The 23,867-nt window shown below is 49.0% G+C and overlaps 1 protein-coding gene across 2 annotated transcripts in view; it reads left to right on the top strand.

The window, feature by feature from the left end:
* The window catches only part of LOC144179661 (protein Aster-A-like), a 79,546-nt gene extending 57,771 nt beyond the window's left edge, over positions 1–21,775 (top strand). The window contains exons 4-18 of one of the 2 annotated variants that reach the window (XM_077708100.1): positions 1,082–1,147; positions 3,705–3,903; positions 5,360–5,593; positions 6,459–6,543; positions 7,556–7,659; positions 8,156–8,332; positions 9,419–9,589; positions 12,058–12,465; positions 13,751–13,943; positions 14,041–14,094; positions 15,901–16,047; positions 18,579–18,645; positions 18,889–18,981; positions 19,126–19,246; positions 21,135–21,775. In XM_077708100.1, coding sequence (XP_077564226.1) covers positions 1,082–1,147; positions 3,705–3,903; positions 5,360–5,593; positions 6,459–6,543; positions 7,556–7,659; positions 8,156–8,332; positions 9,419–9,589; positions 12,058–12,465; positions 13,751–13,943; positions 14,041–14,094; positions 15,901–16,047; positions 18,579–18,645; positions 18,889–18,981; positions 19,126–19,246; positions 21,135–21,260 — 2,245 coding nt within the window. In that variant the 3' untranslated portion in view covers positions 21,261–21,775. The remainder of the gene's footprint in view (positions 1–1,081; positions 1,148–3,704; positions 3,904–5,359; positions 5,594–6,458; positions 6,544–7,555; positions 7,660–8,155; positions 8,333–9,418; positions 9,590–12,057; positions 12,466–13,750; positions 13,944–14,040; positions 14,095–15,900; positions 16,048–18,578; positions 18,646–18,888; positions 18,982–19,125; positions 19,247–21,134) is intronic. The other variant, XM_077708101.1, reaches the window with a different exon arrangement.
* The last annotated feature ends 2,092 nt before the right edge of the window (positions 21,776–23,867 follow it).

The raw sequence follows: 23,867 nt of genomic DNA, 5'->3' as shown, positions 1-23,867 counted from the left end.
TGCCGAGCAGAAACAGAAGTCGCAGTCGCCCCCGTATTTCTGACCGTTAGACCGTGCGACATTGGACGGCCGCTGGCCTTGCACAGCGGCATTTGCGGTGGACCACGCTTTTCGATACCGAAGTGGAAAGGATAGGCTAAGAACGCGGGAAACCGCGGGTTGTGAAGTCACAGCCTTCGTACTTGGCTGTGTGTGGCATTGCGAATCCCCGAACCGTTGCTCTTTCTATAACCATCTGCATGATGACTTGAAGGAAAGCTCTGCAGTTAGGTTGGCGAAAAAGTAGCCCTCCGAAATTCAAATATTTAAAAAGAAACGAGCTTTCCGCGTTTATACAAGGAAACTTGCAGTACCAGACAAAAATCCTAACAGTCCATTCGCGCCCGGTGCCCGCCCCAAACGCGTTTCCCGAGCCAATTAACTGGCATGTTGAGGGAACTGAGTGCCACGATCCCTCAGTGCAGCCCCTTGTATTTAACAGTGAAATCAGGCCCACTCTGTGGATTAAGCGGCATCCACGCTTACTACGCCGGCGCTACAGAGTTTTACTTGTGATGACTTCTGTGTGTATGTGCAGTGTGGTGATTGTGTTGTTTCAAGTATGTGCATGACTCTTCTAGTATGTCGCAATCTTTGTGGTGCGTTTTGCATGTCGAGATCGTGTTTTATGTTCTCCGCAGCGTGCGTGTGTGCGAGTTCACTACGGCTAAAAAATCATTTCAACCGTGACATTTTATTGTAAAAGACGCTTGCTCGATAAGCCGTGGAACGAAGCATTCGTGGTCATATAACAGCGCTAAACGTTGAGCAAAACCTCCCCCATTTTTTTTTTCTCTCCAACATTTTCTCACCGTGATACGGTGTGCATGCTTACGGAAGATGTGGGTCTACAATCAGCGGAGGCCAGACGCAAACGACGCCTCTCGGAAGCAATTGAGGCCAACGTCGGCAACGTCGACGTAGCCGCGGCAATGATAGAATTCTCGCGGTCACGTCTTGCGCAAGGAGCTGCATGGGTTCTTTTCTGACTCCAACGCGTTTAGTTTGCAAGGTGCGATTAAGGCCGTCCGTGGTGTTGCAGGAGGAAACCCGAAGGTGGCTCGCCAACGCTGCAGGTTACTCTGCACAGACATGGCGACGTCGTCAGGTGGGTGCCTTCTTCCCATGAGCCTCCTGGCCCGATGACACGTGGTCCCCCTTTTGTGGTGGGGCGATTCTCGCCTGCGCTACGAGCGTCCACACAACTCCCACAAGATAGAAAACCATTTCTTCGCAATATTCTTCACTGTGATGCCTTCCGATTGAGAACAGGCTAAAATAGGAATTAAAAATAATAAATACTAATCGAGAGCCTATTTCGGGCAGGCATGCTTACGGGCCCCCGTTCGATAAATTATAAGATGTGAGTGACTGTTTCGCTCACAGTACAGAAAACTGGGCACACATTGATACCATAACCAGCGGGGAATCCAAATCGTTTGGTTTTATTAGGCATCTGCATTTGGTCAGCAAGTCCATTAAGATCCTGGCCTGTCAAACATTAGTATACATAATGTCATTAGTACAACATTAGTACAAACTATTCGTATGATATAGAACGCGGAAATATAGAAAAGATGGATGCGCAGCAGTTACTTCGAGCTGTCATCAGTCGTATCTCGTAAATAATTTTGAAGGATTACAAAATAAAGCATCCCGATTTATTTTCGGAAACTATACTCATGACGATCAACCATAACAGCAATCAAAGAATCCCGGAACATAACAGTACCCGCTAATGGCGCTTTTTCCTCGCCTGGACCATGCATTCGGCCTGTATTCGCGCGTACTAATGTATTTTTCCTATCACCGCTCTCTCTTTCCTATCATCGCTGCAATCAGCTCCCAGATAACATCACCAAAATCATCGATCACTAGCTCATTCTCTGAGAAGTTAGTTGTTCCTCAGTGTTTGTGTCCGTTTCAATCATGTATCTATTTTAGACTTGTGTGACGCTTACTGTCGCGTTATCTATGTGCTTATTGTACTAACTTCCGACTTGAATACGTTTGTTAACGTTTTTCCTGTTCTTATGTTGTCACGTTTGTGTACTTCCATCCCACGCAAGTATGTAACGGCTGTTAGGGTCATTGGGGTCAGTGAATGAAAAGGAATTGAAGGACGAAGAAAACAAATTTTAGCTTCGAAAGTGTGAGCGCGTGGGTGCGGAACAGCGGAAGAAAGAGACAAACACTTGCGCATATAGGCACCAAACAGTTGCGTGCTCATATTGTAATCGAGAAGGGAACGTGCATTCGGTGTTTTGATTTCTACGCCGCCTGCCGAGAGAGGAAACCCGGCTGTTGGCAAAATCTGTGCGGGGCCTTTCCCAACGTCGGGCGCTTTCCTCACCCCCATATCGCGTGTCGCGTAATGACGGCAAATGAAGGCGGTGTTGCGGAAAGGGCGAGCGGTGTTGCGGGGAGACGGGTAGCGTTGTAGAGGCGCCAAACCAAATGGGCGCCAGCTCTTACCATAGGTCGGCAAAACAGAAAGAACTCACTCAAACTCAATCACAATTTTTTTCATTCACGCTGTACTCAATCAAACTCAGACTCAAAAAGTTCGTCTATTCACAAAATCACTCGTACTCACTCATCAAATACTCATTTGTAATCGTACTCACTTGTACTCAAACTCATTTGTCCTCACGAGTATTCATACTCAATCTGTACTCATGAGTACTGAATCTGTACTCATGAGTACTCACTCTGTACTCATGAGTACTCAATCTGTACTCATGAGTACTACTCATTTTTCACTCATGAGTACTACTCATTCTGCACTCATGAGTATTACTCAATCTGCACTCATGAGTACTCAATCTGTACTCATGAGTACTCAATTTGTATTACTCACGAATAATCAACTTATCTGCACTGTTAGCTAGGTCGTCGCTCGAATGAAAGACTAAGTAGAAAAAATAAATTGTTTAATTGATTAGAAAAACACAGGTTACATATAAATCAGGACAGAGGAAGAAAACGTCTGACGCGGTGCACTGTTGTTGGGCGACTTACTGCGCGAAGGCAAGTACATGTGACAAAGCAAAACGGAACGTAAGCACTCGCGTTGCGTCTGGTGTCTCCTCTTGTTCTCAGGCCAGGTCGGGCTCAGGGGAGCTCGGGGGTTGTCGGTGCAGCCATGGCCGTAAACTGCGTTTATCTGCGTGTCTTCGGGTGGCAGCTTTTGTCGTCCGTTTTCTTGTTTGCACTACTGTTTGCACTACTGTACTCAATAGTGCATATACTCAAGAGTGCAAGCACTCGCAAAAACAGTATTCATGAGTATTGTACTCATGAGTGCTGTGTGCTCATGAGTGATGTGTACTCGTGAGTACTGTGTACTCATGAGTACTCATACTCATTAGTACTCAAACTCATGAGTACTCATACTCATGAATACTGTACTCATGAGTACTCATACTCATGAGTAGTGTACTCATGAGTACTGTACTCACGAGTAGTGGACTTACCCCTATACTCACTCGTCATCGTACTCACTATTTTTTTCTGGGTGTGTGATCACTCATCATCGTACTCACTCGTGAGTTTGAGTACAAATGAGTACAAATGAGTGTACTCACGAGTGAGTACGCCGACCTATGGCTCTTACCGCCGCCGCCGCGCCCGGGGTGATTAGCAGAGCCCCTTTGCGCGCGCAGGTGCCCGTCTCCGACGAGCCCGAGCCAGAGCCCGCAGCTGGGCGGTGGCCGGTCTCCGTGCTGCGACGCGGCGGCGTCCGAGCGGCCCTCCCCGGCCGGTACGGGGCCGCCGTCGCTCGAGGCCTCCTCCGAGAACGCCGCCGTGGGCGACAGCCAGGGCTCGCTCGACAGGGGCTCCGACTCATCGCGCTCCTCCCAGGTATGCACTTGTATGCACTTGGTGGTTGTGTATGCGCACTCACGTTTATGCGCTTATCGCGTGCGCGGGGACCGGCGAGTCGGCACGGTACGGTGCCGATCGGCGTTCTGGGGCGACAACGCAACGCCGGCGCCCGCCGAGCTCTTCGCGTTCGCTTTCGCCCCCGCACGCTCGCATTGAAACCTGCTTTCTGTGGGCACGCGCGCTCCGTACACGGAGCGTGGCCGGCCCGTCCATCGTCCCTTGAAAACAACAGGCGACTTGTAGTGCGCGCTGCTGTTTGGCTACGTGTACTTAATTTTCGGCACTGTTTTGGCACGATTGTGGTAGGAACCGTCCAAGGCAACATTCGTTACAGGGCAAGCTTGTCGCTTGAAACAGAAACGAAAACTAAACACCGAAAAAAAAAAGATGCCTTGTGGAATACTTTAGGAGTGGTTGCAGGTGATTCGAATAGCGCGTTATGAATTAGCACTGTGGAACCGTGTATAGGACCACCTTTCAAAAGCAATATGTTGCGCTAAAAAGCCTTCGCCTTGCATACAAATGTGCCACAATAATACTTCGCGGTACAGTGGTGCTGTTTTTCAGTTGGTAGTTGTGGAAATAACACCATATCCAGCATTTCAGTAAATGTTCTATCTAGGAGCGGATGGACTATTAATTCCGGTATCGAACTCCTATCTGTTGCACATCGTGCAGCGGCGTACATATGCAGGATTTTATACCGGGGAGGGGGGGGGTGGCATGAAGAGTTAGCAAAAACCAATCGGGTATCATGAACGTTGCACAGAAGCGAGTAAGTCTAGCTGAAATTCCTGTTTGAAAGTATCAGTGTGGAATACAGCAGTTTCCATTCAAATTTTAAGTCTTCTCGGTGCTTTTAAAAAAATTGAGACATCTATGCAGTTTTTAAGACTTGCGAATGCGAGAGCAATAATAAATGAACACTGTCGAGTGTCCAACTCAACGCCAGGCATTCTGCACTTCGCAAAGCATGCTGGCTCATTCATGACTGCTGCGCCGCCGGGTGAGGGGCGTAAAACGGCCGGAACGTGGAACTCTGGCAGCGAATTTCTCCACTTTTCCACACGGCTCTGTGCATGCCCACGTGTTGCCTTCCAGCGTCCCCTCCTGACGTTTTATTTCCAAGGCAGGTAGTGCTGAACATGTTGCAGCCAATTAGAATTCATTTATGCGCTACTTTTTCGGGGATGGCGGCATTTTCACTCAATGACACACCGAATGCTTTGAAACACGGCAGGTTAAAAATGACCCCTCATCCAAAGGTCGCCTCATGAGGCACACATCCTTGAAGCACATGTACGGCTGCTTCTGTGGCACTTTGATCTTGCAATCACCGCTGGCGTCGGTGTAGCGTGTGTTCCCCTTTTATTCGTGTGGGAGTGCGTGTGTGGGTGTGTGTGTGCGTGTGAATAAAAGGCGCACGGGACAGTGCGTGGATTCTGTGCACGCACTGGGCTGTGGTGTGCAGCTGCCGCCGCTGGCCTTGCCTGCGTCGCTGCTGAGCTTCCCGCCGCCGTCGGAGGGCGGCACCTCGCCCCGGCCCAGCCCGGAGGGCACGCGCGAGCCCCTTGGCGGGCGGAGCCTCGACAAGTCCTCCGGGTCGGACGGCAAGGTGTCCAACAAGCTGCTCGAGAAGAAGAAGAAGACCTCTTCCTGGTACAACGTGAGTGCATGCTCCGCTCTTCTTTGGGGCACCCCGTTCCACACGTTACCACTCCACGCCAACTCACTATTCCGCTTTGTGCAGAAACACCCCAAGCAACTTGCTATTCCACACGCACCCATTCCACGCCCCCCTCACCCCAACTCGCCATCCCACTTGGCTTTGAGGCACCCTACTACACACCCCACTCACTCCACCCCAACTCACTGCCCCACCTGTCTTTAAGGCACCCTACTCCACACCCCACTCACTCCACCTCAACTCACTACCCTACAGCTTTGGGCACCCCACTCTACATATCACTCACCCCACTTGTCTGTGAGGCACCCACTCACCTCATCCCAACTCGCTATTCCACTTTGCTTTGAAGCACCCCACTTTCCTAACAAAAATCCTGCATTTGCAGGCTCACTGTGTAAGGTGATTAGCGAGCTATTTTGGAATGACGTGCCTTGCGGAGCACCCACGACTGACCCATTTTAAGCAAACAACCTTTGCCACAGAACAAACGATTCTGTTTCTCAGTTTGTGGGAAGGATGCCCTATTAGCATGCTCGTGTTCATCGCGTGAACTGTTGTGCTATACATTACCTCCCCCTAATTGGTTGCCGACAGCTGCAGGCCTGATAACACAGAATAAGCCGGTCTTGGCTCTCGCGCCTATTTTGTAAATTTTTGTCACTATTCTAGACGCTGTTGCTTTGCTGTGTCATTGCCGTACCGGAATTGTAAGGCTTACAGGAATCAACTGCTCCATTGAAACGGTGGTGCAAGAAAAACAGATGGAATAAAAATGCTGTTTGTAAATTATTATGTTGATGATGGACTTGCATCCGGCAGTGACCGTTGTGTGGGTGCTCTGCAGATGCTGAATCCCACGTACAAGTCGCGTAGTGAAGACTTCAAGCGACTTTTCAAGGATCTACCGGAGACGGAGCGACTCATCGTAGGTACGTCCAGGGTTCCTTTTGGGAATGTCTCCCCTTGTGATTGAAAAGTTCTAGCGTGCAGCACTGTGGCAGTTGCTACTGTAAATTGGCAGCGGTGATGGTGACGGTGTTTTAACCGAGCCAGTGAAGACAGAAACAAAAATGGCGGAAGAAAGTGTGGTGAAAGTGTGAGGGGGGCGGCAGTATGCTGAGCCTGCGTGAGACGCTCGTCGGAGCATCTGGCAAAAGTGAGGGGGAAAGAGGCACGCGCTGCTGTGACGTCTCTCTCACTGCCTTCTCCTCACACTTTGCCCATGTGTCGCCGCCAAAGAGCGCCGTCCCCTTCACACTTTCACCACATGCGCGAAATCTAACAGCAAAGACGATGTTGGTATCCCTCCGTTAATCCACAATATGGCAGCTGTTACCAATAATAGAAATAAATCAAGCTGCGCCTCCATTGTTTGTGGCTCATTTGAACCACGTGACATTTGCGTGGGAGGTTCAAACATGATTTCCAATGTCATGTTTGGTGGCAGCGACGCGTTGTGAGGTAACAGCAGAGTAGCGCGCATTGCAGTGCATTCACTGATCACGCGATGACTGACCAAGAGGACTACAGTTCATGCTCGCACAAATTTCACATAAGAGAGTATAATAATCATCGATTTTTTTAAAGTGAAGGTTTATATATGCTAGTCGATATTAAAATCCGGTGCTCCTGTGTATGCGGGAAAACTTATCCAGCACAATCTTTTCGTATTCCATTTTTTCCCCTCTGGTCCGTAAGGCCTAACCAGAACAGTTCAGCTGCCAAGCCTTAGTAACATCATGCAAGCCACTTGTGTTGAAAGGGGCTCCTTTCGCAGCTGTCTTGCGAATACGAAAATGGAAATTTATTTAAAGTATGTTTTACAAAACAGTTACAGTTCAAGTTTCTTGGGAAATTTTTTTGCATACACAAGGATCCATTTACATAGTTCTCTCAAGTTGGAAGTTTCGTCTTGGCCCCACTGTGACATTCTCTGCGCAGACTACTCATGTGCACTGCAGAGGGACATTCTGGTGCACGGCCGTCTCTACGTCACTCAGAACTTCATCTGCTTCTACGCCAACATCTTTCGCTGGGAGACGAATGTGAGTGCACAGCTGAACACGTGCCCTCATTCCGTGTGAAATACGGAGCAACAGTGTGTTCACAAAGCAAAAACAAAAAAACAATCTCAAGTCGGATAGTACCATCCTAGCATGTTCACAAAGACGAAAACAAACAAGAATCTCAAGTCAGATAGTACCATCCTAGCGTGTTCACAAAGACTAAAAAAATAATCTCAAGTCGGATAGTACCATCGTGTCAGATGTTGAACTCTGCCACTGAAAGTACAATTCAATGTGATAACTTAGCAGGTTATCCAAACTAACACCTTGGTTGCGTCATTGGTGCACGTGCCTCAGTGGTACAGCGCTCTTGATAATTGAAAATGCATGTGTGGTGGTTAGGTTGGGGGGACGGATTTGTTTTTGAATTACAAAATTCCTCCCCCGAAGCCCAAATTTTCTGCCCTACACTGTGCGGTTCTTTGCACCCAAGTGGGCTGGTTGGCCCTGACGCTGTTCCCCCCACAACACACAGGTGGTAATCCGGTGCCGGGACGTGACGAGCATGACCAAGGAGAAGACGGCGCGCGTGATCCCCAATGCGGTGCAGGTGTGCACGGACCACGAGAAGCACTTCTTCACCTCCTTCGGGGCACGGGACAAGACCTACCTCATGCTCTTCCGCATCTGGCAGAATGCACTCATGGAGCAGGTACCACCACCACCACCACTAGTGTCACTAGATGTGGTATCAGGGTACCGCCACTGAGGCACGCAAGTCAGCAACGGCGGCCACTTTGGTGTCGATGAGTGTTGCGAGATTGCCACTTCTACGGCCTCGCCGCTAACTTCGACTGGGTCGTTTGTTAACAACAGCAAAACGCCATCTTCAGACACACTTCTGCTGCTGGACACGTGTTTAGCAGCAGAATCTACACGTGTTATCTTTGACTCTCGCTCGGCACGAACGTCAGTCATGCACAGCTCCAGAGCAGGGGGACAAGCTAAGCCTACAAGAGTTGACCAACTAAAACGCATAAACAACAAAATACCGGCGTCCATGAACCGTCGCAGTGTAAACAAATGTCACATTATGCGAACTGACGAATGGTTATGGCGACAGCGCGGAACAATACGAAAAAAAGAGTGCTGATACTCTGAAACCTTATCTAGTGACACTAACCACCACCATTGCTGGGTAGCGAGCTGCCCAGCCTGACAGGGTAGCCCCAAAGGGAGCTCCTTAGAGCGCACACTGTTCGCATCATACTGCAAGGAGCTTTTTCGATTTACCAGTCCAGGGCCGAAATTCTGAGTTTGTGTTTCTTTCAAATGAGTCCATTTCATGACCATTTCAGCTGTGACGCAGGTGCACTCGCGAGCCCTCTGATCAATGATGACCGCAGAAACCAAACGCAGAAAACCGCAGGCTTGCTTGAGCGGCATCACACCTGATCTTCTGCTTTGAGCCAATCAGGGCTCGCTCAAAACGGAGACTTTGAAACGGACATGAAATATAATTCCGCCCCTGGATAGTGTGGAGGTAGTTTGAGGACTACCTTCGGAGCGGTGGTCCAGGACTGGTAGTCAAGGAGGCCAATGGTGTAAGAGATGTTTGAGATGCTAAAAGCAATTAACCTGCAAGTTTTTATATCTGGCTGTAATGTACTGACTGCAAAGCTGGAGTTAAGTGCATGCTGCGCTGAAAGGCGTCGTCGCAGGAGTGTTGTCTGTCGGCACCTGTGATGTGTCGGGTGTGAAACAGCGTGCCCTGGGGGTGTGTGACTTACTGGCTCAGCCCATGTCGACGCAAGAGCTGTGGCAGTGGGTGCACTACAGCTATGGGGACGAGCTGGGCCTGACGAGCGACGATGACGACTACGTGGCGCCCCCCTACCTGGAGGACGAGGCGCGGCGCGGTCGCCTCACCGCCGCGCTCAAGGCCGGGCCCCAGTCACCCAGCCCCTTTGTGAGTGGCGCCCTCTCTGGGCTCGAGGCGTGCACTTTACGGGGTGCTATATTTATTTATTACAATACTCTCAGGACCTAGAGGGCATTGCAGAGAGGAGTAGGTAATACAAGTTTTTTTTTTTTTTAAGTTTGATATGGCCGTCTTAAATGATGAAGGATTAGTGACGCTGGCGATGGAAGCGGGGAGGTGGTTCCATTCCGACGCAGTTTTTGGTACAAAGGAATTAAAAAACAAGTTTGTGTGGCAGGATGGCACTTCAACCTTGAATTTGTGGTCAATGAGTGAGGAAACATATGAAGGAACTGCAAAAAGGTTGCACTTGATGTCAGGGTTAGTAAAATAAATTTTATGAAAAAGGCACAACCAGGCTATTTTTCTTCTTTCTGAAAGGTCAGGAAGGTGTACCGTATTTATTCGAATCTAGGCCGGCCCCGATTCTTAGCCGACCCCCGAAAGTACGAAGCCACGAAAAAAAAAAAAACTTCGAATGTAGGCTGAACAAAAAGGCGAGGTCAGCGTTCACAAAAAGAAAACACGTTTATTGAACATGAAGATGCGGTGCTGGAACTCAATCAGTTTCTCTTCAAAATCACCGGGCAACTTCTGGGCGATAGGTTCGACGACAGAGGCGAAAGCCGAAGCACTTCATGAATTTCTGCAGCCAGCCCCGACTGGCTTTGAAGTGTGCCCGCGATAAGCCTCGTTCCCTTGAAAGCTCCCTTGCTTTTGCCTGGAGCACTTCCATCGTTACTGGAAGGGCAGCTGCTCGCTGCGTCCGAACGAAGTCAGCCAATGGCATCTCCATTTCGTGGTGACGGCCTTCTCGTGGTCCGGTGAATGTCATCCTCGTTGCGTCCTCCAACGTCGGACATTTTTTTCATCCACACTGAAGTCCCGCCCGGCTTGAATGTTCGACGACAACTTCGCGGCTAAAACAACTTTTCTATTAAAAGCGGCACTAAAATGGCACCGCTTGTTTGGGGCCATTGTGCTGTCAAAACCAAATGCCACAACACACGCAGGCCACTGACTATCCGCACAGTTCAAAATGGCGGCATCGCCCCCAGCTATGGCCCCTTAAGTGGCTACTGGCTCGTCTAGTAATGGCTACAATACTTTCTTTTCTGGGTGGCGCTAGCTGCGCGCCACTTCCCTCAATTTCACTTGGAAATTGGCGAGTGTTTCAAAATCCTCGAATCCAAGCCGACCCTGGAGTTTGATATATCAGTATTTCAAAAAAACTATCGGCTTAGATTTGAATAAATACGGTAAATGCATTTTAATTAAAGATACAGTGGATGTTTGAGAGTAGCTGCACGCAATAAATCGGGTAGCGTAGGATTCAACGGAGTTAAACAAGAATAATAAATGCGGGTCCCAAATAGAAGAGGCGTATTCTAGTTTAGATCTGATTAAGGTTTTGTGTAACGGTAGTTTTAAAGAAAGAGGGGCTAGAGAAAAGTTACGGCTGAGGAAGCCAAGCATGCAGTTAGCATTACTGGTTACGTGATCAACATGCATTTGCCACGAGAGGTTGTTGCTTATGTGAACACCAAGGTATTTGCACGTATTTAACCACGTCAAGAGAGCTATTGTTTAGTCGGTAACAGTAGGGAATGCTGTTGTTGCAGTTAGGTGTAATTGTCGTAGCTTTTCATTCACACACATTCAGTGTCACTAACCAATCTTCACGCCAAGAGGAAGCACTGTTTAGGTCAGTTTGAAGTGCTGAGCAGTCATTCGTATTAGTTATTTTTCGGTAAATTATGCAATCGCCTGCGAATAGTCAGATCTGGGAAGAGATGTTGTTGGGTAGATCGTTAATGCATATTAGGAAAAAAGGTAAATTAGGAAACCGACACATTTACGCCTGCTAAAAAGCATGCTAGGGTGCAAGGGCAGCTTGGAGCTATAACGAGCGGTAAATAAGTGTACGTGAAACTGTTTGGCCCCCCTCCCCTTACCTTTCATTGTCAAACAGAACAAGAAATTCAAACTCAGTTCTACTTTATGTGTTTTCTGGCACGTATGCAACTATTCCTTTAATATTCAAACAAATAATACATTTTTGCTTGGATCAAAGTTTTTTCACTGTTAACAAATTTCTGAGTATTCAGCCCTAACAAATAAAAATAATGAGTAAGGCAGTTCTTTTTTTTTTTTTTTTTTTTTTCACGTAAAAAATACAGTGAAGCCCTGCTAATACGACTTTCAAGGCACCGCGAGAAAGCGTCGTATGACCGGGGTGTCGTACAACAGGGGTGCAGATAGATGCCGGCATAGTAAACGGTCTCGCATGACAGGAGGGCTGTGAACTTATTTAAACTACTATATTTAGCATGTTCTCGCATGATTTGCGAACGTTTAGCTGAAATTCCAAGTTACAAAAAAAGCAGCGCCCATGTTGTGGGTGCTGGAACGGAATATCACGTGAAGTTCACACGCCCACTGCGATGCTCGCACAGGAGGAGGAACTCCACAACGGAGAGGAGGAAGAGGAGGAGGCCTCGGGGCCAGAGATGTTTGCGAGCGCCCGAGAGGCCGTCCAGCACTCGGACCTTCCGACGGACCTGAGCGACACGAGCGGCGACGCGGCGGCCGAGAGCGGAGGGCCGCCCGCAGACTGCCCGTCGCAGCACGAGGGCCGCGAGACCCTGACGCTGGTGCTGCCGCTGTCGGTGGACCAGCTGTTCACGCTGCTGTTCACGGGGTCGCGCTTCTTCCACGACCTGCTGACCTCGCGCAAGACCTACGACGTCACCGAGAGCAACTGGCAGCCCTGCCCCGAGACGGGCCACAAGCTGCGACAGCTCACCTACACAGTCACCCTCAACCACGCCATGGCCAAGACCGCCCAGACCACCGAGACACAGGTGACGGGGGGTGGGGCCGTGTTGCTGTCCATGCGCGAGGGGTTTTGTTGTTGCAGTGTTATTGGAGGCACTCCGAAAAAAAATTCATAATAAAGTACTCAAAATTGTTAATATTCGCCAGCCGCCTTTTGTGGGGTGTTTGTTGAGACGCTTAGGGAAAAAAATTGGCCGCATATGTGCTTACTTTGCGGTGAATGTCGTCGACAGACTACAGTAGCCGACCGCTTTTTTGGACTCTGAAAATTCGGGCTTGCTAGACATTCCGGACTTCCCCGAGGAACCTCCAGTGGTCCCATAGAAGCAATGTATTTGAACAACGGATGTTTCAGACAAACTAAAGCCGCAGTTCGAATTTCCAGACAAAATTTCCCGCTACCGAGCCGCTGTGCGACTTCTGGATGACGCCGTTTTGAGCCTTAAGCCACGTGGCTAGTCGGATTGGATAGGGATTGGCTTCACCCCCGCCAGGGTAACAAACTTTGAACTTGTAGCTGCAGTGGACAGCGACCTAGTGTTGTGAGCAAAGCTAACCGACAATGAGATCTTGCGCCAAATCAACGCGCTGCCGCAAACCGACTCTGACTCCGACGAAGACACTCGTGACCGACTGCAACCGTCAACACGATATGGCCAACGTTTTGGCGTTCTTGTCCAGTGTTTACGAAGAAAACATGACATTTGCAGGCATGCAAGCAGACATTCTCATACGATGGAGGATTTTAAGGCAAGGAAGGATTCGCCACTTCTTCACTCCTATATAAATTAAAATAAAGCCATTTTTGCGACTCGCAGATTTTTTGGACTTCTCTTTTATTCAGGCTATTTCTCGTTCCCCTTCAAGTCTGAAAAATCTGTCGGCTACTGTATATAGTCTTCTGCTGCCTGTGCGATGTAACGGTCTCTCCTCTCTCCCACCCTCGCCCCTCATGTTCATCTCCCCTGTCGCTGCTCCTGTGATGAATGCAGTGGAGGTTTCCTGAATTGAATTTTCTTGCGTTCACACACCGCTCGCATGCCATCTGTTGGCAGCTCTTGTTTCTCTTGTGCTTGGACTAACCCGAGCCGACATCTTTCGTTTCGATGTTTGCTTTTATCTCGTTTCTCTTTGGCGCCGTTTCTAACACGTCTTTTTGTTTTCATTTGTTAATCTGTTTCTGTTTTAACTGATGAGCAGTGACAGCAGTCGTGTATGTGAGAGAGGAGGCAGGCACTGCTCTGGCTCTGTCTCACGAGAGCCCTCGGAAGTTGGGTGTGCGCTCTACAAGGAGGAGGGCCCTGTTCGCAGATACTGCACAAAAGCAGCCAGCCAGGCAAGGTGTACGCCATCGACTGCGACGTGCAGAGCACGGGGGTGCCCTACAGCGACGCCTTCTGCGTCAAGTCCCACTACTGCCTCTGCCGGCTGTCCGACAACCGCTGCCGCCTGCGCGTCTTCGGCTGCGTCCGCTACAAGAAGTCCGTCTGGGGGCTCGTCAAAGGTGGGCACTGTGCACGCACGCACACCAAGGTCAACTGCCCTTTGGCAGCTCCTTCAAAAGAAGGGTCGACGCTGAAACTTTTCTCGTTTGTTTGCAGCTGTGATAGAGAAAAACACCTCACAGGGGCTGGATGGCTTCTGCAATGATCTCGGTGAGTTTCCAGCAGCCGTACTGTTGTGCCTGTCATCGGTGCTGGCTTGTGCAGAGCCTAAGCTAGCCACTAATTGAATGGAATATCCTTAAGAGAGATATTTTAGCTTGATGCGTACAAAGCGCCTGTGAGTTAGTCTCGTCTGTTTTCCTGCTGCAGAGATGTGGCACTAGCCCTCGTAAGAATAACCGGCAGTGTAGTGAAAATAATGTGGGTAAAGGAAAAGTCACTGGCGATTTAGAAAAGTTCAGAATACACAAAAGCCCATGCACGTGTCAACCAATTGTGAGCTCCGGCTTTGCAAATCAAAAATATGTATACAACCATTAGCATGATTAAAACATAAGCCATAGGAGTTACAGAAGGTCGTTAAAGGCACGTATGTGTTGTGATATATTAACCATGGTGCACACAGCAATTTGCTGTGTGTTCTTGAGCCGCTTGCCTGTGAGGGGCTATTCTTTAAAAAGAGTTGAAACTTTGGCTGGTTGGTACGTAGCCTTGAAAAAGAAAGCAACAGCGTGTCAAACGGGATGGGAAGAAAAGTAGACAAACATTTGCACTTACCGTATTTACGTGATTGTAAGTCGACTCGAATGTAGGTCGACCCCAAAAAATTGCATCTCTCAAAAAAAGAAAAAAATGCGAGCGCCACCTATAAAATCGTATCGCAAAGAGAAGCGCTTCCATCAGCCCACATGGCGGTTCTACCATCAATGATCGATGCTCCCCCACGAGAGCCGTGCGCTCGCGGTATGTGCGGTGGATGTTAAAAAAAAAGAAAAGCTTTTGTATAAGCACGCGGAATAACCATGCGCTGTGGGTTGAGTGGGAAGAACGCATTCGCGGCGAGATGACAACCATCGAAGCAACCAGCAGCGGCCACTGCCGCGCGATACCAAAACAAACAGCATGGCAGCTGACGGAAGCGGCCGCGCGCAATTTACGTTTGAGCAACTAACCTCCCACCATCGCGTTCGGAAGTGTACTGAACAATGTGATATTATTTTGGCTACGTTAGCGCCGCACATTGAATCAAGGGATTCGCTAATACTCATTTTGTTTATTAGAGACGAATAAAACACTTCTTGACGCATTTTTGCACGCGATTCATGCACGTCGGCGTTGCGCGGGCGATTTTTGCTTTTACTGCTTTTTAAGCTTTTTAAGCTCTACGCGTGACTAGCGCGGCAGTGGGAGGAGCCTAACGACTTGCCCCAATGGGGAGGCGTGCTCTTCATGGCGGCAGTTAGAAAGCGCTCGGGACAGCCGGCTGGCGCTGCCAGAGATGTTTAGGTTTACCACGGTGGTGGATATTTGATTGGCGCTTTCTCTGGTGGCGCGGATGGTGCTTTATAGTGTCGTTTTCGACCACATTATCAGCTCCTTTCCGGCACAAACGTCTTCGTTTTGCGTAGCGCGCAGCATGCGGGTGGTATTTGCGGCAGCGTCAGCGCGGCGCATTTTCTTGAGCAGAAAACACCCCATGCGGTTCACACTTTAGACCGTAACCATGGGAATGAGGGTGCAAAGCTGTCTCCACCTCGTAGCACCTCCTAGTTCTCGTTTCTCTTGCCATTACTAGCAGTAGACGGTTCGATTTCGATGCTAAAACGACCCCCCAACATTGGATTGTCAAATTTGAAAAAAAGGGTCGACCTACAATCGTGTAAATACGGTACATTTGTTCACTTCTCCTGCCCTCTCGTTCACATGCTGTCGCTTTCCTTCAAAGTTATTATTCGAATAACCCGTGGCGGTGTGCCCCAAGGTGTTGTTGTGTGCCCCGCTGTGTTCGTTGTGCAGAGGCGGCCCTTCTGCGCGAGGCAGAGCGGCTGCAGCCTGCAGGGGGCAAGGCCCTCAAGCAGCGCAGGCGGAGGCTCCAGCAGGGGAACCAGCGGGCCATCCGCGACCGCTCCAGCAGCTCGCAGGCGGGCTTCGTCTCCTCATTCGGTGAGCACCCTCTTCCGTCTGCGAATGGTAAATTTGGGGAAGGGGGAGGGGGGTCATTCACACCAGCACACGATTCGAGCACCTTTTGAGCCATACAGGCTACTCACTGGCATCTGCAGAGATCGTAGTGGGGTTCAAAAGGTCGCTTGTTCTACCTCAGATGCCCGCCACGGTGGCTCAGTGGCTAAGGCCTTGTGCTGCTGAGCCTAAGGACGTGGGTTCGATTCCTGGCCGTGGTGGTCGCTTTTCTGGTGGAGGCGAAAAGCGAAAATGCACGTGTGTTTGAGATTTCAGCTCACCGTAAATATCCCCAGGTGGTCAGAATTTATCCGGAGCTCTCCACTATCGTGCGCCCCATCAGCTGTGTATTGTTGGTTCATTAAACCCCATAAGCAATCAATCAATCAGTTCTACCTCAGATAGTTCCTGTGGTGTCCATCTGTGACCCTATCTGTGACCACTACAATCTGGGAAGCACCTTCCACGAGAACTTCGAGTGGGCCTTACAGAAAAACCTTCAATGATCTGTCCGTGAACACCGCCTAAGGCTAAGTATCGTTTCCGATGCAGGCGAAAAGCAAAAACGGCCGCGTGTACGAGATTTCGGCACACGTTCATTAAAGAGCCTTCCACTACGGCGAGCCTCATTGCCTGCGTTGCATCGGCGCGTTAAACCCTACAATCAATCAAGGCTAAGTATCGAACAAAAGAGGAGATACCACCACCCTATTAACTGTGCGGTTTAAAAGGAGAGATGGGGGAGAGTTATTATCTTGGAAAGAGATGGAAAGTTTATCACAATGATAATTGCCCCCTCAATGGGAGTCCAGGTTAGGGGGAGGGGCACTTCATGGGAAGAACAGATTAGCCGAGAGATAAGGGGAAGATTACGATGAAGTCAGCAGTTTGCACTGATAGCAACTTTGCGTCCTGCCAGTCCTATCGGCAATATGCACTTAGCGTCCAAGGCTTGGGTGTCTCTGTCGGGTCCTTTGATTGCCGTGGCATAATTGCATTTGTCGACGGCTCTGAAGACAAGAAATTCAGCAGTGAACCGGCGATGGGTCTGCAAGCTCGGGAAAAGATTGCGGGTGAAGTGCTGCATCTTCTGTTCCATACTGAAGGCCTCTTTCAATGTGCTCGGTGATGACGAGTGAGGAAGAAATGTCACTGTCAACCACATTTTTGTGGTTTTTGGCACAACTGACCGCAAAAGTTCCCCCACCTCGAATTTTTTTTACTTGATGCCTCAGTAGCTTCTCTGGGAACATTACGGTAATTATGTTTAGGGTTGTTCGTTGTCGGCTATATATATATTTTTAAAATCGGGGGGTAAAAATCGCGTGCTATTTTTCAAACGCATAATCGGGGGAGAAATCGGGTTTTTTGTAAAACCATTCCGACATTCAGGTTTTTTTGGGTTAAGCGTACATTTTCGAAGGTACCACAAGCTTTTTAACTCTGGCGCGTTAAAACTGGTGTTTATTCCGAGCTGGTGATTGGAGTCGCAACAGGGTTTTCTAGAAAATGCTCTCCAAAATTTGGCATTTGTTTGGAAACGAATCAGTAATGACGACAGTAAAGAGCGTTGATGGGTAACTTCTGAGAAATGAAACATTTTTTTTTTTTTCATGAAAAGCTGGTCATCGATATTTCGCTCATCCTTGTTTACATACATTATTACTATCTCCATCCGCAACTTGTCAGTCTTCATTCGAGACCGGTCCGGTCGTTGAACATATCTCAACTTGGAGAAAGTTCTCTGGACATCAGAGCTTCCATTAGCTAGACACAATAATGTCAGTGCACCATCTGCTAGCCTGAGGTAGCGAGCGGTAGGCTGACGCCAACACTCAATGAGTTCGGAAGCTGTGTTTGTGGAGCTTGCTTCCAGCAGGTACTGGTTGAGAATGGCGGACCGTTGGCGCACGATTGTGCAGACCGCTACTTTTACGGGGTCCATTCGGGGAGAAATCATGTTTAACGCGGTCCACCTGCTACAATGTTCAGGGCGTAAGAATCAAGTAAAATCGGGTTTTACTCAAACGAACAACCCTAATTATGTTCAATGACCGCTATTCACTGGACTCGGGTAGTTTTACTGAGAGCATGACGAAAATCTTTTAGTTGATTGCACTTTACTGAGTGCTCTGCACTGTATCTCCAATTGACAGGCCTTTAACAGAAACACAAAGGCCTTTAGAAACTGCACAATATATGCAAATTGCACATTGTTCCTAATGGTAAAAAGTACTATAGCGGTAGGCTTGGGCCTTTTGGGCCTATTGCCATTCATGTCCGGTTTAAAAAAAGCAAAACTGCTCCGAATTTTTCCACACCCCGGCAGCACTCAGGCGTACATTACCGCAAAGGCGATTCTGATGTGTTTTCTACTAGAGCTGTTTCTTTTCTGTAAAACACATGCTTACGGGCTGGGGATGTCAGCTCCGCTTTTTTAGAGTTGCAGGTGAATACCAACCATATTCTCCCAATATAGTGTTTCTGACTGCCACATGCCAACCTGCTTACAGGGATGTCCCGAATCTCTGATGGTCGCCGCCTAGCCACAAGCACAGCTGTCAAGCTCCTCCTTGTTCTGTGAGTATGCAGCCTGCCGCCTGAAAATTTCCACAGGATTTCATTTCACTTGGTGGAAGTAAATATTCTCACTCTTAATGCTATCATTACATTGTACTGAAAAGATGTAGTGCAAGGTCATTCCTTTGCTGAAGGTGAAGAGCAAAATATTAAGGTCATGAATCCCAGCTATGTGTGGGGCAGAATTGCCAGTGTATACTGATCGATTGATTGATTAACTGGACTGTGACTGAATGCGTGCAGGGTCACTCTTGTTCTCCTGCTGAACATGGTGCTGCTCTACTGGTTCTGGAGTGCGGCGTCACCTGCTGCAAGTCCTCCCGTCTGGCTGCTCGAGTGAGTTGCTGGCAGGGGGCGCTTTTCTTTTTTCCGTCGGTTGTTTCTGTGTCATCTTGTGTGCTCCCCTAGAAACCTTTTAATCGAGTAGCCTTCACCAGAAGCAGTCCCTGCCCTCAGTGGTGCTTCCCCCCTTTCGCGTAGGCCTCCCCCGCAGAGCCCGGAGGAATGGGCCCGCCTGGTATCTCACCAGGAGGCCGTTCATCGGCAGCGGCTTGACGCCTGGGAACGCACCGTGCGGGAACTGCGGCACCTGCTGCGCTCAGTAAGTTCCTCTGCCTGTTCACCTTGGTGGGACTGTCCGGTTGTCTCGGCAATAAAACTCCCGGACGTGATGTTGGCTTCCCATTTCAGGTTGTGGGCTGCTGTGTATGGGGATTCAAGGGGCCCTGCAACGTAGATTTTCCACGCAATTTTCATTTGTGCACTGCATCTGCCTGTTTGCCTTCATGCAACTGTCCGGTTGTCTCGGCACTAAAACTCCCGGGTGTTCCGTTGGCTTCCCATTTCAGGTTGTGGGCTGCTGTGTGTGGGGTTTCAAGGTGCCCTGCAACGTAGATTTTTCATGCAATTTTCATTTGTGCACTTGATCTGCCCGTTTGCCTTGATGGGACTCTCCTGCCATCTCTGCAATAGAACTCTCGGGCATTCCACTCAGTTACCATTCCTGGTAGTTGGCCGTTGTGTGGGGATTCAAGGGGCCCCGAAACGTAGATTTACCGTGTCATTTTCATTTTGACATTTACTTGCCGTGCAGCTAGTAGCAGCACTGAGCTCTGAATGCTCAATATTTTAATTTACTGTGATGGTGCCAGTGTTGCTGTGCCTCGAATGTGTCTTGTGTAGTTGTAACGCAATTGTCAGCCAGGCACTGCCTCCATGACTTTGGCTTAGATCTCGCGCGTTATGACAACTTGTGGGAAACACATTCGTATGTACCTATTAGACCTACTAACATAGCACGTGTTTGAGTGAGAACAGACTGAAAAACAAGATTTTATTTGCTGGTCACTCCCTAACTTGAGCTCCAAGTTAAGTAAATAGTAAATGTGCAGCGTTAAGTACACCTAGCAAGCTCAGTGTTACAAAAGGCAACCATGCGATGTGGTTGTGGTGCAGTATATATCCTGTGTTACCATGGCAATGACCTCACTGCCAGAGAGTATAGATATAGGTAGTGTGGACCAGATAATCATACAACTGATTTCTTCTCTGACAAACTACTACGTCAGAAAGGAAAGCCACAGAGCAACCTACCTTTTCAGTTAGGTACCTTAAATGTTTGTTTGCGCCTGCCAAATTATTTTTGTCTTTGACCGTTGCGTTCTGCGAAGTTGCAGAAACGGATGCGTGGTGTTAATTGCATCACATCGAAATTGTTGCAGTACCCTTTTAAGCACAATGGGAGTGAGCCATCGTCAGAACTGTACTACTGAACATGAGGTCACAAATTGGCCCCAGTGGCTATCTTTTTGCTGATGAAAAATAAAAACAGAAGAGGCCGTATTAGTTTAGCATAGCTTAGGAATCTGTCTAAGATCCTAGTTTTGGATCTGTAGCATTCTATTCAATAGGATTCAATAGGAGTTTATTGCCATAACTTCTATACAGCTGAGAGCCAGAGGCAGCAAAAAAGGCAGGAGCCCATATACCAGAGTGCTGGCTGCCTCCTCAGCTGTATGTTAACAATGAATAGGACGTGAGAAAACGATTATAACATATATACAGATGAGGGGAGTTATAGTTATATATACAGTAGTATATACGGGTGAGGGGAGATGCAGTGCAGTTGGTCTCGCATCTCTGTACCGCACCAAGTCTTTGAATTCACCGACACTTTGGGCCCTCGTAGCGTCAACTGGCAAGGAGTTCCATAGCTCAGGGGCTTGGATGAAGAGGGAGTAGGAGGCACTGGTGGTGCGTGCGAGGCGCTGCTCGAGTCTCAGTGGGTCCCGTCTTGAACGCCGCAGGTAACCCTCCGGGATGGGACAGTCGCCGTGCAGAAACTTGTACAGGAGTACCCGCCTGGAGAATAGTCTGCGTAAATAAGAATCTACTAGCACAGCTGTAGCTTCCATACATAAATGCTCTAGTCGAACCGTTTCTAGCAGCTGCCGCTTACTGCTCCCAACCTTTTTGCCGCTTGCGTGCAGATGGAGTCCTCGCTCGAGAAGCTGCAAAAAAGCCTGCAGATCGACCGGCCGCCCACGCCTCCGGTCGCCGCTGGCGACCACAATCCACCGGGCGTCGCCCCGCTGCCGGCCGGTGGCGACTTATGACGCGTCGGTCGCTGGGCATCTAGTCCTCCTCAGTCGGGCAGCTTCTCTCTCCTGTGAATGCGTGCCCCTCCCCCACCCCACCGGCCATTTTGTGATAGCGCCCCCTGCTGTGCAGGGGGCCCAAAGCGGTTGTGCCCCCTCAAAAGTAATGACGACGACCGGGCTCGTGCCAATAAGCGAGGCGTGCTTCTCTCCGCCGACCAAGTCCCGACAGCTGGCCTGTCGGGCACTCGCTCTCCTCGGTCGGTCGCCGCAGAGTATTCTCGCTCCCTCTCGCTTGTTCCGCCACTAGGAGGCGCACTATTGTGGGTTTTTTCTCTCCCCCGTCTATCCGCGTTGTTGGCTGGATCGTGTGGTGTGTGTGTGCGCCTCAAAGTACGTCCACTCAGCGTAGCTGCCATGCCAAAGCCTGTCGTTTTTCTCCCCTCCCCCAGCTCCCTTGCGCGCGCACACACACACACGCGAGCCGAAATCATAGACTTGTAATTTAAGGGCAATAAAATATTTTTCTCCGACCTCTGGTCTGGCGCGATTGTCTTTGCAGAGTGGCCGCGCGTCGCAAATGCGTGCGCAAGAACTTCGGCTGTTACGGCTATTCTTATTGGTTAGTTTTCCTGGTAATTGCCAGAGCATTTTTACATGCCCTGGTGCGCCTGAAAAATGATTGAATATAAGTAATCGAAAATCATAATTCAATATATAATTTCATCGTAATGTTCATTGATCACGATATGGTGTCAAATAGTTTGCAACAAATTGCCATTTTCAGTTACCTTTCTCCCACCACTCCTAGTGTAGTCTAGGCAATAAGAATGTACCACTTCAGCAATCTTGGGGTGTGTTGGTGTCTATATTTTTAAAACCCTTTACTCAGTAAAGTTGATACATATAAATTAGGTGTGTGCGAATATTCGAAACTTCGAATATTCGATTCGAATTTTTTGGTATTCGATTCGATTCGAACGGCATTTTATTGTTCGAAATATTCGAACCACCCAAACCTAAAAAAAAAAAAATAGTTGAGAGCGTGTCTCAGCAGCAAAGTCGCGAAGCATATACACGGCGAACGGCACGTGCTTTCGCATACTGTATCGGTGTTTATTCGTAGTTACAGTGGACTCTCGATGATACGATTCTGGGGGTGCGAATTTCGGGAGGATAGGAATTTTCGAAAAGTCCCGGCGAAATTGCATTGTTTGCAATGGGAAAAATTTCGGCTGTTACGAACGGACCTGCGCGGCCCGGCGCAAGATACGAACGAGCCGGCGAGGCACGCGACTGCCGAACGAGCAAGGGACGGCTCTCGCTCCCCTGTTTGTCACTCTTTCTCCAGAAACGGCCGGGCTGTTGTTTTCTGCTCGCGAAAACGCTCTGCGCACGCCCAACGCGCGCTGACACCGCCGCGAAACCACTCCCACGCTGCGCGCGGCGCGGCCGGCGGCGTCAACATGACGTCGGCTTCAGCCGCGAAGTGGTGCGGGCGCTCGATCGACCGCTTCTAACCGCTCTTTAAAATGCGGCTCAATGAAGACACGAAGTTGATTGTGTGGTAAAGGAGCTGATAATGCATGCGAAAACGGTTATATAAAACATCATCCGCGCCGCTAGTGAAAGCGCCCATAAAATATTTGCCGGGGTGCTAAACCTAACCATCTCCGGCGGAGCCAAGCCGGCTGTCTTGATCTCATCGCAAGTAGTCAGGCTCCTCCATTCTGCCGCGCGCGTCGTGCGTCATTTTCTGACCGAGGTAGGCGCTACCGCGGGCGCGAAATCGTCGATGCGGGCGTGAAAATACAGCGCTCACCGAGTCGAGGCGAGCGAATCGCGTGCAAAAACGCACCATGCGGTTCACGCTTGACTGTTGCGGCCTGTAGCGAGCTTGGGCACAGCAATTGAGGAGACGAGCGCGAAGCCACTCCAGAAAGGGCTGCTTTGCGACATGGAGGTTAAAAAAAAGCAGAAAAAAATCACGAATTTCTTCACGCGAAAGTAAGAAAAGAAATAAACGAAAACTTTTTTCAGTGCCCAATTTTTTGGTCTGTCTTAACGTTGGTTCATACGAATTTCGGATGATACGAATATTTTTCGCGGTCCCGCGAGATTAGTATCATCTAGATTTTACTGTATCAGCGCGCGGCAATGTGCACGGGCTCGGGCATGCCTCGCTGCGCGTCGATGAATGCGAGCAGAGCAATGAATGAATGAAACTTTATTAATGATACGGGGGGCTTGTTAGCCTAGTTGGGGAAGAGGGGAAAGGGAGTGGGGTGGCCGTACACTGCTCCCCGAACATGTCGAGCAGCTAACCTTTCTCCATATTAACATTTAAGTGAGTGCAGACCTTAACCTGTTGAGTGCAGTGGCATTGTGTAATTCCTAATTTTACTTTGTGTGATTTGTTGTGCAATAAAGTTGCAGTTTTTGTGTCTCTAGATGGTAAAAACTCTAATTTTACCAAAAACAATAAGTATTCGTATTCGAAAAATATTCGAAAAATATTCGATTCGATTCGAACTTTGTTTTTATTATTCGAATTCGCTTCGAAATTAAAAAATTGATATTCGCACACCCCTAATATAAATGTTTATACTGTACAGGTGGAGGCAC

Source organism: Haemaphysalis longicornis, unplaced genomic scaffold, assembly GCF_048455015.1.
Source record: "Haemaphysalis longicornis isolate Haplotype H1 unplaced genomic scaffold, Haemaphysalis longicornis Haplotype H1 scaffold_4, whole genome shotgun sequence".
NCBI lineage: Eukaryota > Metazoa > Arthropoda > Arachnida > Ixodida > Ixodidae > Haemaphysalis > Haemaphysalis longicornis.
This window is presented reverse-complemented; position numbering and strand designations above follow the sequence as displayed.